Source organism: Halichoeres trimaculatus, unplaced genomic scaffold, assembly GCF_033239565.1.
Source record: "Halichoeres trimaculatus isolate MK-OKI-2021-1 unplaced genomic scaffold, fHalTri1.1 fHalTri1_scaffold_13, whole genome shotgun sequence".
Classification (NCBI taxonomy): domain Eukaryota; kingdom Metazoa; phylum Chordata; class Actinopteri; order Labriformes; family Labridae; genus Halichoeres; species Halichoeres trimaculatus.
This window is the reverse complement of record NW_027437191.1, coordinates 23142456-23157270: the sequence shown is the minus strand read 5'-3', so window position 1 is coordinate 23157270 and position 14815 is coordinate 23142456. Positions and strand designations below refer to the sequence as shown.

General features: G+C 42.0%; 1 protein-coding gene across 2 annotated transcripts; it reads left to right on the top strand.

Moving 5' to 3' along the window:
• Positions 1-2672: 2672 nt before the first annotated feature.
• Positions 2673-10734, top strand: myb (v-myb avian myeloblastosis viral oncogene homolog). Of its 2 annotated transcripts, XM_074685055.1 has the most exons (16): positions 2673-2800; positions 4673-4790; positions 5026-5097; positions 5188-5280; positions 5896-6116; positions 6501-6729; positions 6823-6891; positions 6977-7081; positions 7441-7686; positions 7790-7870; positions 8427-8545; positions 8641-8755; positions 8842-8937; positions 9174-9272; positions 9356-9439; positions 9542-10734. In XM_074685055.1, exons 1-16 carry the CDS (start codon positions 2778-2780, stop codon positions 9653-9655), a joined length of 1884 nt encoding a protein of 627 aa, XP_074541156.1. In that variant the 5' UTR covers positions 2673-2777; the 3' UTR covers positions 9656-10734. The 2 variants fall into 2 exon arrangements, with proteins under 2 accessions (XP_074541156.1, XP_074541157.1); XM_074685056.1 differs by lacking the exon at positions 7790-7870.
• The last annotated feature ends 4081 nt before the right edge of the window (positions 10735-14815 follow it).

Sequence of the window (14815 nt, the reverse complement as noted above, 5' to 3'; positions counted from 1 at the left end):
ACACATTCAGGGCTTGTGTAAAATATAGAGACATGCTTGAAGACATGCTTAACTTACATGTGCAAACACACACACGAAAAGAGGAGATGGCACTGCATTCATGTAGTTGCTACCTTTGTGCTAAGTGAGTTGTTTTTATATGCTTGTTTGCTCTTCTGTGTCTCTTTAACTGACCTACTTTTCTCTAATCTTCTGTAACAATCTTGCACGATAGTTTGCTGAATTATCAAAATTAGATTTGAATAGATTAACCCTCCTCAAGGCACAAAGGAGTAGAACAATGCCCAAAGTGTGTGTACAGGTGAGTCAGGATGCAAGGCCTGCAACCAGGCAACTACATTATGTGACATATGATATTAGACAGAGGCCTGTAGCGGGATTTAGAGGCAGTTAAAACCTCCAAAGAGATATCTTGGTGGGCTGAACATGTAGCCTGTGAAGCAGATTTTTAAGAGTTGTAAATCCACACATGACAAATCTCAAAAATATGTTGTGTTTTGTGCTTCATTTAACACATGTCAAGTCCTGTAAATCTTAATATCCCTCTCTGTCTGAGTGCTTCACTTCACTGAGCACAGTGTTGAACCAGGAGGAGAAATTTTCAGTCCATGGACATGTTTGTAATCCTTTATCAGGCCACTATTATGGAGACCAGCCTGGGACAATAGGTCAGTCTGGGGAGATGTTAATTACAAGTGACCAGGATAATACGGTCGCGTATGGAGGAACTAATACAATGAGAAGACACATTTATACAAATAAAGCAGCTCTCCCCCTCCTCGTCCTGCTCCTGCATGTGAATGGCCGAGTGAGGACAGTGCAGGCACAGGGCAGGGGGGACTCAACCAAAACAAAATAGCCACAAAACATGACAGCTGGTTCTTCTAATAAGGAATAAAGTACAAGTTATGTAAAGAGAGAGGAGCTTGAAGACTTTTAAAGAGGGTGACTGGAAAACAGGCTCAACTCGTTTCTAATTCAAATGTGGATTATTTTGAATAAATGCAAAGACATGAGCAAGCTCCTGTTTAAGGCGTACTATGCGTAATAACATCACATAAACAATATATTTTGACATAAACACACTTTCTTTGACACACAAAAGTACCATCTTATTAACATTTCTCTAACACTGAGTCATTTTGTACCTAAATTAGTGGTTTTTGTCTTGTCCATGGAAACTTATTTGCTAAAATCAAGACTACAGTTTGAGGGGGAGGGTTTTACTTACACTGAATGTATTTCACTTTTTACCCTCTTAATTATATTTTATTAGTTTATTTTCAAAACAAAAAAGTATCAAGCCAAAGTTAGCAATAGCACTAATTTTCATCTGTGAAAGATGTTCAAAAAAATAATGCAGCTAAGGAAACAAGCGAACTAGTGTTTAGGACAACACATACTTAACAACAGTTCATCACTAGTACTACACATTTGAAATTACATTTCATTGTCTCTTGTTGATCAACATATTGTTATGCTTCAGAACATGTTTTGTTATTAAAAAATAATCGTTCCTTACTTGTTTAAACGTTCAGGGAATACTTATTAACGCCCACCTTTTTACGAGATTTAAAATTCTTTTTTCAATTTTTTTTCACAACTTTAAAGATTTTTTTTCCTCATCCAATACCGTGTCGTGTTCTTATTTTTTATCTTGCACCTCTTTCTTGCTGTAAAAACATGAAGTCAACAGGTTGTAAACACTGTGGTTTCTCTCACTGGATGTGTGCAGTAAAATTCCCACAGAGTTAAAGTGTCAACTCACTCAGGCAACTTTCTTTGCCTGGGCGAGCACAAAAGCTCATGATAAGACAAAGGTCTCGCGTGTTTTTATCACTAAGAAACATCTGCAAGCTGCTATTAGTGAGTGACAGAACCCACAGCAGGAGTCTGCACGCAGGTAGCTTTTTAACTTCACTTTACTCGCGCGCCACACACACACACACACACACACACACACACACACACACACACACACACACACACACACACACACACACACACACACACACACACACACTCATTCCGCAGTTGTTTACCCCTTCCAGTCACACATGTTTCCTTCTCCTTTCCACCAGAGGAGAAGTAACTCGTGCACATTGTTGACAAAAAGCCTGTCGCGCGGACGAACAGGCAAAACGCGCCTTTGACAACTCTTCTGTGTAATCCTGTGGTGCGTTCATTGACGCCTCGTACAGTTTGAAGACACACGAGACCCATATTGGTCTATGCTGCTTGAAGCAACAGGATTATCCTTTTTATTGAGAACACTTTGACATTACTAAAGCAATTGTCCTCACATAAATTTAAGTGTGTTTTTCCTTTCTCTTTAAGTGTCGTAAGCAGATAAAAATGTGTTTTGTTTTGTTTTGTTTTTTACGATATTAAACGCTCTTGTTATTCAAAACAGACTGCAAAAGTCTTGTAGAAATATTTTTTCTATATCTCTTCACACTGTTGTACGTCTTCTAACCCCCCCAAAAAGAGAAGAAGAAGAAGAAGAAGAAGAAGAAGAAGAAGAAGAAGAAGAAGAAGAAGAAGAAGAAGAAGAAGAAGACCGGACAGCACATGAAGATATCTGACCATGCGCAGTGTGGACGCGCGCGCCTCGGAGCGCCAATTTCGCAGGGGCATGAAAAGGGGGAGGAGCCGTAGTAAGCCCTGCTGCAGTTTAAATTAATGTCAACCTGCCTCCACGCCGGGAGAAGAAACTCAGCGCAGATAGTGAAAGTACGTGCTCAGCGTAACCTGCGAGCCACTCTACATACATTAACATGGCTCGGCGGCCGAGAAATAGGTAAGTTTGACCTGAACTACTACTTCTTCTTATGCATTTTCTTCTCCGTTCTTTTTTTCTTTCCTGTGTGCGCGTTTCAGCCTCTCTCGCGTCCTCTTTTTTACGCATGGGATCATTTGTGTTGGATACAGAGTGAAAACGCTGAATGTGCAGCTCAGTGACACAGAAAGAGTTTATAACCGTACATTTTTGTGGTGTTTGTGAGCTGTTTTGTTTCTTTGGCCGTTAACGCTGAGTGGAATAAGTGCTTCACTCGCGCGCCCTGACAGGTGGTGGTCATCTGGCATGTGCGCTCCTCGCGCTGCTGTCAGTGGAGAGAGGGAAAGGGGGTCTCTTACACACACTCTCTCACACACACAGGGGTTGTAATAGTAAATTCGGCAGGTGGATGGGCGCGTGCCACGCTGTGTGCTGCACAGAACGTGGACAATAGTTGAAATAAAAGTCTCCCGTGCGCCCTAAATCCAAACATATTGCGGCACAGCGTCTCCTGATGTCAGTCTGAGCTCGCAGGGAGACGTGAATCCTTTTGTAACAAACTCTAATTTACTTCATGAAGTTTGGGAAAAGTTAATGAAGCATGGCTGTCCAGGAGGATCACCACATTGTCCACCGCATGGAGGGATGATTTCGTTTTCACTTGCAGGCTGGATAAATTATTACCCGTAGAGCGGGCGCAAAGGTTACTTATACGCGCCTTTACCGTGCTCCTTACAGCATCTCTGACAGCGAGGAGCGCTCGGCCTTATTTTGGAAACTGCGCTCTCTGCGTCCTGTAACGCGCACTTGTCACGAGTGCATGGCTGCTGCTTTTAACCTTTATTTACCTCATTTTAACCCCTGCACTTTTGTAACACAGTGCACATTGAGTTGTCGATTCCCTTCCGTTCTCTATTGTAAATCTGTGATCCAGTTTTGGTCGGAGTTTGTCTTTTTAGGGGGGTACTGTCACAGTTTTGAGCAGGTGAATCAGAAAGTGCTGAGCAAAAAAAGAGACGGATTTCATATTTGAGAGCAGTTTTGATGATGAATGCGTCATGGTAAAGTTTTCTGGTTAGTCATCACTCTCATCATGAGTTCATTGTGCTGTATTGATTGTGTTTGGTTTGTACACGCACTCCTTTTGCATTTTTATTGACATGCTGTTAGAGTTTTTTTTTTATGACACCGTTAAAACGACTCATAAATAAGCAATTCATCTAATTTCTAAACTTATACTCTAACTCTTTGTATATCCAAACTTAAAGAAGCTGCTGTTCTTCATATTTGGCGTTTCGTCGTCAGTGTTTCATAAACAATTAAGGACAAAAAGGGAAGAGAATCCACTTTAAATATCCTTCTCTACACACACACCTCTCTGTGGGGTTCCTGTTCACCTGTTGCTCTTTATGGCACTAAAGTACCCTGCCTAGCTTCCACTTCTCCTCATCTGATTGGCTCAGAGTCAGAGAGTGTGTGTGTGCATGTCTGTGTGTCTGTTCTGCACAATGCAGCTGCAGGTCTGAACACGCCGGGGTCACGAAATTATGATCGCATATGCCAATCCCAGTATCTGTGGAAACCAAAAACATTGGAACCTGTTCATCCATCCGTCCTCCCTCCCTCCCTCCCTCTTTCCCTCTCTTGCTCTCTTTCTCTCCCCTTGTGGGTGTCTTGGCTTGCAGCCTGCACCCAAACCTTCAGGAATGACTGGTTCTGTCTGTGTTGACACCTGATGAGTTAAAGATTGGGCTGAGTTCTTTGTGCCCCGTGTGCAGAGCAGATTAGGGAGTAGTTTGGAGGATCTTAATGTCCTATTATTTCATCTTGAACTAGCCCTTCTCACACAGTCTCCTCTTGTTTTTAACTTTTTTTGTCTCCCTGTGCCCGCAGTGTTTACAGCAGCGAGGAGGATGAGGAGGAGACCGAGATGTATGAACATGATTATGATGGATCAATGGCCAAGGCGGGGAAACGCCACCTCGGCAAAACACGCTGGACTCGAGAAGAGGTACAAAAACATACACAACTTTTTCTTTTCCTGAACCCAAAGAATAAAAGATTTCTCACATGTTTAGAGGAAACTGCCTCAGGAAAGATCACCTGAAAGGGAGCTGGGAACCTCTTTTTTATTGTCTGATCTAACCACAATTGCAAACTTGAATGTTGATTATAAGCAGAGGCAGCGAGCATTGCAGCGGCATGTTTTGCACGTCTGACTGATTGCTTTGTCTTGTTTTGTTTAGGACGAGAAGCTCAAGAAACTGGTGGAGCTGAATGGATCAGAGGACTGGAAACTCATTGCAAGCTTACTATCTGTAAGTGTCTGATACGTGTGCAGAAATATGAGAGTCTGATTTGGCAAAAGCATCTTGTTTTCTGACTCAAACTTCTTTCTTTTTTTCCAGAACCGTACAGATGTGCAGTGCCAGCACAGGTGGCAGAAGGTTCTCAACCCAGAGCTCATCAAAGGGCCATGGACCAAAGAGGAGGACCAGAGGGTAAGACTCTTAGGTCATTAAAAAGTGTATCACATCTAAGCAATGACTAAACAAGCTGTAATCCACACACTTGTAAGGTGAAACTACTTCTATTAAAGCAACCATTCTGTAGCAACTCCTCCTCTGCTCTTGCACATTCTCAGTTTCCCAAAAACTCCTTTTTTTTTGAGCCGTTACTCAACAAGAAGCAAACACTTCAGTCTCTTCAAACCTGTAAAGCATTTATTGAGCGAGTCCACAGGAGTTATATTTCCACCCAGATGCCACTGTAATGATTAGCAGAGTGGCTAACGTTCCTGTGGAAACTCCCTCTCTGCTCACCACCAGGTGCTCTTGATCACCTCCACAGGCTGAGAGATAAAGAAAGAGAGGAGGAGGAGGAGGAGTAATGACACTGCAGTCCTAATTTGTGTATTTAATAAGTTTTTCTTTTCATTTCTCCCCCCTTCTTTCTTTCTCTTGTTCTCTAACACCCCTTCACTTCTCCCTTTCCTCCCTATTATTGCTCCTTCCTTCCTCTTTCCCCACGCCCTTCCACTAACTTTTTACTTCCTCCTACTCTCTCTCATCTTTCCTCTTTTTTTCTCAATCAACCCCCCTCCTCTCCCTCCCCAGGTGATCGAGCTGGTCCAGAAATACGGAGCCAAGCGCTGGTCGGTGATCGCCAAGCACCTGAAGGGCCGCATTGGGAAGCAGTGCCGTGAGCGCTGGCACAACCACCTCAACCCGGAGGTGAAGAAGACATCCTGGACCGAGGAGGAGGACAGGATCATCTACCAGGCGCACGAGAAGCTGGGGAACCGCTGGGCTGAGATCGCTAAGCTGCTACCTGGCAGGTGAGATGGAGAAGTAAAGAAAAAGGGAAGCTGGATGAATCACAGAAAGCGGTGTTGGTCTGCTGTGCAATGCTGCGGCTGGGGAAGGAAAGAGGATTCTGACTTTAATGAAAGAAAGTGCAGAAACAGAAAAATGAGGGTGTGAGGAAGCAAATTTAGAAGACAAAAGGAAAAGCACAAAGATACGCCAGTTTCAAAATGATTATGATTACTCCACACTGATAGTCTTATCATATTCGTGCCTGTGTGCCTGTGATAACCCTCTGTGTCTGCCTTGATAATACTATCAAACACCACTTGAGTACCAGGATGTCTTTGCATGCTCTTGTCTGTGTTTGTTATCAAAAAACCCGCAAGCTAACACGTCTTATCCACAACCCCCAGGACTGACAACGCTATCAAGAACCACTGGAACTCCACCATGAGGCGGAAAGTGGAACAGGAGGGCTACCTGCAGAGCGCCAGCAAGAACAGTGGCTCCGCACTCTCCATCGGACACGGCTACGTCAAGGGCAGTGGCCACATCATGGGCTTCTCTCATCACTCGCCAAGTCACGCACAGCTGCCTCCATCATCGCCGCTAAACTACACATACATCACAGAAACACACAGAGTAAGAGTCCTTTGGGAAAATTTAAAATTTTAAAATGTGTTGTTCTAAGTCGTGCGTTTATCTGATTTTGGTGCTTTTTGATTGGCTCAACAGGTACCGTTCCCTCTCGCTCTGCATTTGAACCTCATGAATGTTCCTCAGCCTGGAACTGCTGCTATACAGGTAACAATAACAAGGATTCATCCCTTTCCAGAGGATTTAAAGTTTGATTTGTTGCTAAAACTCACCACCATACGTTGTTTTCCAGAGACACTATAGTGAGGAGGACCCTGAGAAGGAGCAGAGGGTGAAAGAGATCGAACTGCTGCTCATGTCAACAGAGGACGAACTCCGAGGCCAGCCTTCACTACCAGTGAGTTCTTAATGTGTGTGTGTTGGTTTCAGTGTGACAGTATGTGCTTTTGACCCTGGCTTAAGGACAGTGGTTGGATGTGTGTGTGCGTGCATGAAGAAGGAGGAAACATCTGGGGGGTCTGTTTCTGCAAAAGAAATGATGAAACAGAAGCATTTTCATGCACGTCCATGACAACTTGTGCAACATTTTCCCACTCTTTACATTAAAGTTCCTTCTCTTCTTCTCTTTTTGCTCTTTTGTTCATTTTTCACACCTCTTCCCTTATTGTCAGGCTTGCATTTTGTCTCTTTTGCATGTTTGACAATTTTTTTTCTTCACTGTGTGCTTCATGTTTTCTACTTCTGCCTCCTCCGCAGATGAACTTGTCATACCCAAGCTGGGTCAGCTCTGTGACTGACACCTCAGAGGGGATGGGAATGTTATTACCTCACCACCAGGCGGCTGCTCCTGCCCTCCCTCTCGATCAGAGCTGCCTACCTGAGGAGAGCGCGTCTGCAACACGGGCCCGCAGCATTAACAACCGCAACAGTAACAACAACAACAGCAGCAGTCCAACGTTCTCAAATCCTATGCCAGAGTTCATGGAGTCCGTCATTGATTCAGTAAGCATCTGCAAATTTGATCACAAAGTAGACGATGAGGTAGCTCAGCAAAGATTTGACCTAGACGCCAGTTTTGACGCATGATTTCCCGCCCTTCTCCTAGAGCGTCTCCTCAGTAGAGGATAGAACAGGCAGGGTCTCGCCCAATCAAGCTGGCAGAAGCCTCCCCTTTTCACCCTCACAGGTAGCTCAAGTAGAAGTGTGTGATCAGCATCCATCCAATCACCATCCAGCAGCTTGATCCTATCTCAAACCGATCATTTAGTTAGCGTTTCGATCATCTCGTCTTCGCCTCTTTTCTCGTAGTTCATCCATCTATCCTGTGTGCTTGGTAATAAATCTCAATCCTTTGTAAAGCCCCCTTTTAAATGGTACCACATTTGTAAGGAACGTGCACTTGTGTGATGAGCAGCAGAGCCGAGTATGTGGGTCCAAACATTTGCAGAATCTTCTCGGCCACTGCCAAACATACCCCGCTCTGCTTATTAACTCTCGTTTTGAGCTCCTGGTACCCCCAAATGCTGACAACCAGGAGCCGGATTAGATTTCTAATCATACGCAGGAAACAATATTCAGTGGAAGGTTAAGCTGTTTGACATCGGCAGAGAAGATTCTGCAAATTTCTCACAGGTGCAACCCAAATACCCAGCCCCGACAGATGCATGTTTCTTCCAAAGGTGGTTTCTTTTTGTGCCATTAAGACAGAATCCTGTAATCATCTGTTTTCTGTTTTTTCACAGTTTCTCCACCAGTCCATGAGCTCTGAACACTCTGACAACGACAGCGTCCCCATGAGCTCGCCTGTGGACACCAAGCCTCTCATCGACCACAGCCTCAGGTCCCAGAAGGAGAATGAAATGTGAGCCTCTCACTCTTTCTTATGTCTTTTAATTCTGTTTGGGAAAACTTTAAAGACAGAGGTTTACAACCATTTCTCTCTGCCTCTTTCTTTAGGTTCAGAACTCCAAACATCCGCCGCTCCATCCTGGAGTCGTCTCCTTGCACACCTACACCTTTCAGGTCAGCTTTGACGCTGCAGGAAGCCAAATACGGGCCTTTAAAACTCCTGGTGAGTCTTCTATCCCTCATCCCCACCTGTGTTGTGCTGTTTATGGTGTATTTGTGTCTCACTGGATCTTTTTGCATCCTCTCCAGAACACCCCTCTGCAGCAGCAGATGGTAGAGTCCATCAAGCAGGAGCCAATGGAGTGTGCTATTGAGCAGCCTCCTCTGAAGAAGATCAAACAAGAGGTACTTTCCACTCAGCCATAAGCACGTATGCGACAAACACAGACTCAGATGTGTGACTGACACAAGAGGTTTTAGTTTTTATGTTGAAGCAGCAGAGGAGAGGTGAAAAGTGTTTTCAGTTTTGAGTTTGGGTTGAAAATGAGGGTGCTTTTTTTGAGTTGTGAGACACACTCATGGTTTACTGGAAGAAGCATGCTGAAAAGTTCGGAGTCTTGATGGTTTTTACTTGTGTTTAGGTGGAGTCTCCATGTGAGAGGAGCCCGTGCATGCAGTGGGAAGGACAAGACCTCCATACCCAGCTTTTCTCCCCCAGCGGGCCTGCACAGGAAGTACCGGTAAGACAAACCTCCTCGAAGTGATTAAGTTAAATTTCTGTTCAGGGCTTCATCATCATTTAACTCCCTCCTGTTCTCTTCAGGACCTCCTCACCAGCTCAATACTGAGTGAAGATGGACACAAAGCCTACCACTCCTCCCACAGAGGCCTTGGAAGCCCACTACAGGTGAGCATCTCTTCAAATCCACACAAATATTTCATCATCAGGATTCCACCGTTGGCACCAAACCTCACTCCTCCTCTCCTTTTCTCCTCCTCTCGTCCTCAGCAGCTCAGCTCCTGGGAGCATGCCACCTGCGGGAAAACCGAGGAGCACATCCTGGGCACCGAGCAGAGCCACAAGTACATCAACACTTACTCGACGAGGACGCTGGTCATGTAGGCGGGGACGCACATCCTGAAAACGTTGATGGTCCTGTGCTGGACGCAGAGCAGCGGGATGCTTATTTGTTGTGGTACAACAGTTGGGAGAGGCTTCACGCCACTTTGTGTTTATACACTCACACTTGTTGGATTTCAACCAACCAAAGACTTTTTTTTCTCTTTTTTTAAAAACTTTTATATAGAATTTGCTTCTGGTTTGTAGAAACGTGCGCCTATCACTTTTTCTGTATTATTATTATTCATGTTTGTATTATAAATGGGAAATGGTGGTTATATAATTTCATGGGCTGTATTATTAATTCTGAATTTTGATATTAATATAATGAACAAGTTGATTAATTTATTTCTTTTGTTTTAATTATGTTGTTTCTGTTTTATTTTTTACAATTGGCCAGTGGAGCAGTGTTGTAAGTTAAGTATTTAAGCCCTTTAAGCATTATCATGAATCCAAAGGCATAACTCAAAACTGACCTCTGTATTTCAGTCATGACATGTTTCCATTATTTTGTATTTGTTTCAAACCTACTCTGGGTCTACTGAGAATTTCAAGTGTTTGGTCTGTGCCGCCTCCTGTAAACACTTCACAGCAGCTTTTATAAAACAAACCATAAAGGGGCCTTTATTAGTATTAATCCATTACCACATTGGCACCTTTATTTCATAACGTTTCATTTCCTCTGCAAACATTTAATGAACAAACACATTCATGCTCATTTCAGAGTATGACGTGCACGTTTGCATTCGAGCTTCACCCAGTAAGAGTTAACACCAAGCTGCACTTGATTTTCTATCCTCTGTAGGAAGCGAGAATACTAAACACTGATATTTTATACATTTTGCTACAAACAAAAGCCCAATTTGAACTTTTGTATGTTTTTTACACATTTCTACGAATAGTTTTGTACTATTTTATACTCAATCAGAATTGTGCTTTCTGACTAAGACTGCAGTAGCCCGTGTCAAACACTTAGCAGACAATCTTTTTATAAAGCCTGTTTTTTTACGATAGCTTTTGAGCAGAATGATTTTATAAAAGCATTTATACATGCCAAGTTTTCACCTTTTTTACTTTTATATACTGCCTTGTAAATAAAGTGTGCTCTGTTTTTTACCAGTCATGTGTTAAAGAGTCATGTTTCGTTCCCACTGGATCATTCAAATGCACCTCTCCGTATTTAAGCAGTAAATATGCTTTTATCGCTCACAACTGGAGTACAAATAGCCCCGAGTTGTTTAAAACTCGTAGTGTAAATATCACAGAGAAGACTCTGTTTAATGTGAATGAACTGTTTGCTCTTCCATGTACCTCCAAAGTGTACCCTATCGCAAGTATTCAAATTTTTTGTTGGGACTGTAGTATTCAAATACCCCACCCTTAACTCCTGCTCACACTGGCACTCACAATCCGGCACATACAATAGGTTTGTTGTTATGTAGTGGTGTAGAGTGTGAGTCTTAAAAGAAAAACAATAAGCTTTGGAATTATAAATACTACAAAAACTAAACTAAAGACAGTAGATCTAGAGAAAAGTTACTGAATATCAGGGAGTTGCACATGAATAAATTCAGCCCCATGATAACAAGCATAAAAGAATATGCTCATAAACTTTTCAAGCAACAACATAAATCTAACAAAGGTAAACAGGGGAACTACTAGACCACTAAAACTGAAATCTAAGCAGGTGTTTTTGTCTTCTTTTTAGTAAAACTAGATTAAACATGAGCCACATTTAATTGAAAAGTCCAGAAAAATGTCTTATTTCAAGATATTATGACACCTAAACTACTTGCAAATAGTAAAAATAAAAGTTTGCATAGGTGTCATTTCCGTTTTTTAATGTCTTGAGATAAGTTTTTTTTTTTTTTTTTTTTTTTTTTTTGGACTTGTCAGGAGAATGTGGCTCATATTCAGTCTAATAATATAAGTTTCATTTAGATAAGCCAGAACACTTGTGAGATGTCAGTTTTTGCAGTATTCTTGTGAGCCTGGCTTTTGATCATGTGATTTTGACTACCTCCAAGGAGGTTGTGTTTTTGGGAGAGCTTGTCAGTTTGTTGGTCTGTGAACAATATAACTCAGAGAGTAATGGACAGATCTTGATTTAGTTTTCAGGAAATGTTTAAAATGGGATAAGGAAGAAGGGATTACATTTTAGACGTGATCTGGATCACTGTCTGGATCCAGGATTTTTTTACAGGATTCTTTATCACTGTGAGAGAGGGCTGTTTTCAACATATGTGTATATAACTCCACGATTAACGGTCGGATTGCTTTGCAAAACAATACAAGACATGGTCACGCTAATTTCTAACAGATGTAAAAGTACAATCCAGATCCTGGCAATATTCTGGATACTAAGATCCTGAGTATGAAATATATGCTGGGTCATCATAATTTCTAACACTGTCAGGTAACAAATTATCGTACAAACCTGCAACTAACACCAAATTGTGGCAGACTGTCTGCTGAAAGGGAGTATAACATTAAAGTAGGACTGGAAAAAAGTAGGAAGTGTTGCGTGACAATCACAATATGCTTGGCGGAGGTCTACGCTCTCTGAGTGCCTTTCTAGTTTTATCATGTAAATGCTTCGTGCATGTATTCTTTATCAGTATCATTGATTGTTCGAAAAAAAGGCCTGGGTGAAGGGGTGTGACATCCAGGATGTCCAAAAAGAATGTCCTGGTTTGTTTTGTCCTTTGTTTATAAATATACCTCTTCACATTCTCTAACTCTTCTAATAAAATAATGTTCCCAAGAAGATGAAACCCTCTTATGATTTGCACTTTTAGCCTGAACATTAAGCTAAAGTTGTTGAACTATTTGTGCTCTCAGGGGCTAATTCATAAAATCTGGAAAACTGGACTTCACAAGCAAATTGTTCTTACCCAACTGGCAGTTTTTTTTTCCCCCTCTTCAAGCTACATTTTTTCCGTTTTCGGTGAATGCAGCTCATATTAAGTTTGATAAGACTTTTTTTTACTGAAATAAGACATGTACACTTGTTATATTTCAGTATTTGCAGTGTTTAAGCATGTAAGAGTGCAACTCTCTCCACTCATGTTTGAGCTGCACACGCATTCTCTTGAGGACGCTTGTTTTCCTGTGAGGCTCTGAAAGAAAAGGGGCCCAGACTCAGACCAGGACCTAAATTTACACCCCCTCCCCCTGATCCACCACAGTGCCCTCAAATATAGATTCCATCTCAAGTATGAGTCTCAGAGGGATACATGAAGAGAAGTGACACTCATCACAGCAGAACATACATCGAACAGGAACTGATATTTACAGCAGAGCCAAAAAGCTCCCCCCTCATGGGGCTTTTACTGAGAGTTAAATACGTGCTCATTTAAAAAGGACGTGATGTGGTTCAAAGTATGGCATTAAAAATAGTGAACAGACAGCAGAGGAGAGAAGGTTTCAAATTCAAAAGATGAGCTACCAGTGAGCAAATGTATGTGTGGTTTCTGTGTGTGTGTGTGTGTGTGTGTGTGTGTGTGTGTGTGTGTGTGTGTGTGTGTGTGTGTGTGTGTGTGTGTGTGTGTGTGTGTGTGTGTGTAGGGGGTGGGGGTGTCTTGTGGAAAGAGGCCAAAAGCATGTCGCAGACTTTCACATTGGGAATTTCACCATGCTCTAAGACACCCAGAAGAAAAAAAAGCCCCAAACCCCATGAGGTTTAAAGACACCTGCTTCCAGTGTGGAGCCAGCTGCCTGAGAGAGAGAGTGTGTGTGAGTGTGTTTGTGTGTGTTTCAATGGATGGTGGTTTATTGACAAAAACAACACAGACTCAGATATTAAAAGACAGCAAGACCAAACAAAGTGAAAACAGTTGGTCGACACCTACTTGATCAACTTTATAGTGGTTTCATTTCAGAGGAATCAGAGGCCAGTCATTCGCCAGTTCCACATGTTTTATTTTTCTAGAGTCAAATACAAACAAAACAGTCTGTGAGGTGCTTAAGAAAGACAGACCTTTTACCGAGACACAACTTTAATCCAGCAGTGAAATGACACTTTGCAGAAGAGGTGAGAGAAAAGGTCTGCAGAAATCATAAATGCAGAGAGCTGCATCGTAGTTATCAATATCTTACCAACTGCCATAACATGACTCCAGGAAAATATCTTATTTCAAGATACAAGAGGAAGAAAATGGCCAATGAAACATGCTTCCAGTCGAAGAAGTTGTGCAAGAACAATACAACACAATAAGACAATACATTTCATACTTGAGGATTCTGTGAGGACTGTTCCTTTGGTGTTGATAACAGTGACATCTGTGTGTCTCTCCTTTGCATGGACACTGTAGAAGAGACAAATGACCTGGGACCAGAGACAACATGAGTAAAAAGCACAGTTAACATGTTTACATTTACAAATAAACTTTCTTCCATTGATTCTTTTTTAATCTTGATTTCAAAATATTTCAGCCCTCCTTATCCAGCTTGGGATCAGAAAAAGTGACCCAAGATGGACATTGCTGCTCTGGCTGCAGCTGGGAGGGACTGCTGGGCAAGACAGGAGGACTTGCCCCACTGCAAAAATTGAAATCTTATCAAGTGTTTTTGTCTTGTTTTCAGTGGAAAGGGCCTTTCAAACTCAATATGAGCCACATTCCTCCGACCAGTCCAGAAAATGTCCTATAAGTTAATTAAAGACAAAAATGAGGTCTGATTCACTTGTAACAAGTAAAACAAAAATCTGCCAGTGGAACAAAAGAAAAGTCACCCATAGTAAGGCATTACTACAGTTTCAAGCAAATTTTTGAGCAAACTTTTCTTGTTCCAGTGGCATATTTTTTTTACTTGCAACATGCAATCCAGACCTAATTTTTGTCCCTAAAGAACTTGAAACAAGACATTTTTCTGAACTGGTCAGGTGAATGTGGCTCATAGCGAGTACAATTTTTACTTATAATAAGACAAAGAGAGAAAAGTTGAATCCTGGTTATTCCCTACCAGTGCTCATCTACCAACTATAACCTCACCAAGCAGAGCTAAGAGAACCTGGCTCTTCATTTTATTTGTAGACCTTCAAAGTTTCTTAAGTGGTACCTTGTTTTAAATCCTAGATTTACAAAAAAAAAAAAAAAAAAAAAAAAGGTAAAACAGAGCCTCTAACAGACTTTTCGTGCTGACCTGGCTCTTCAAACATCGCCT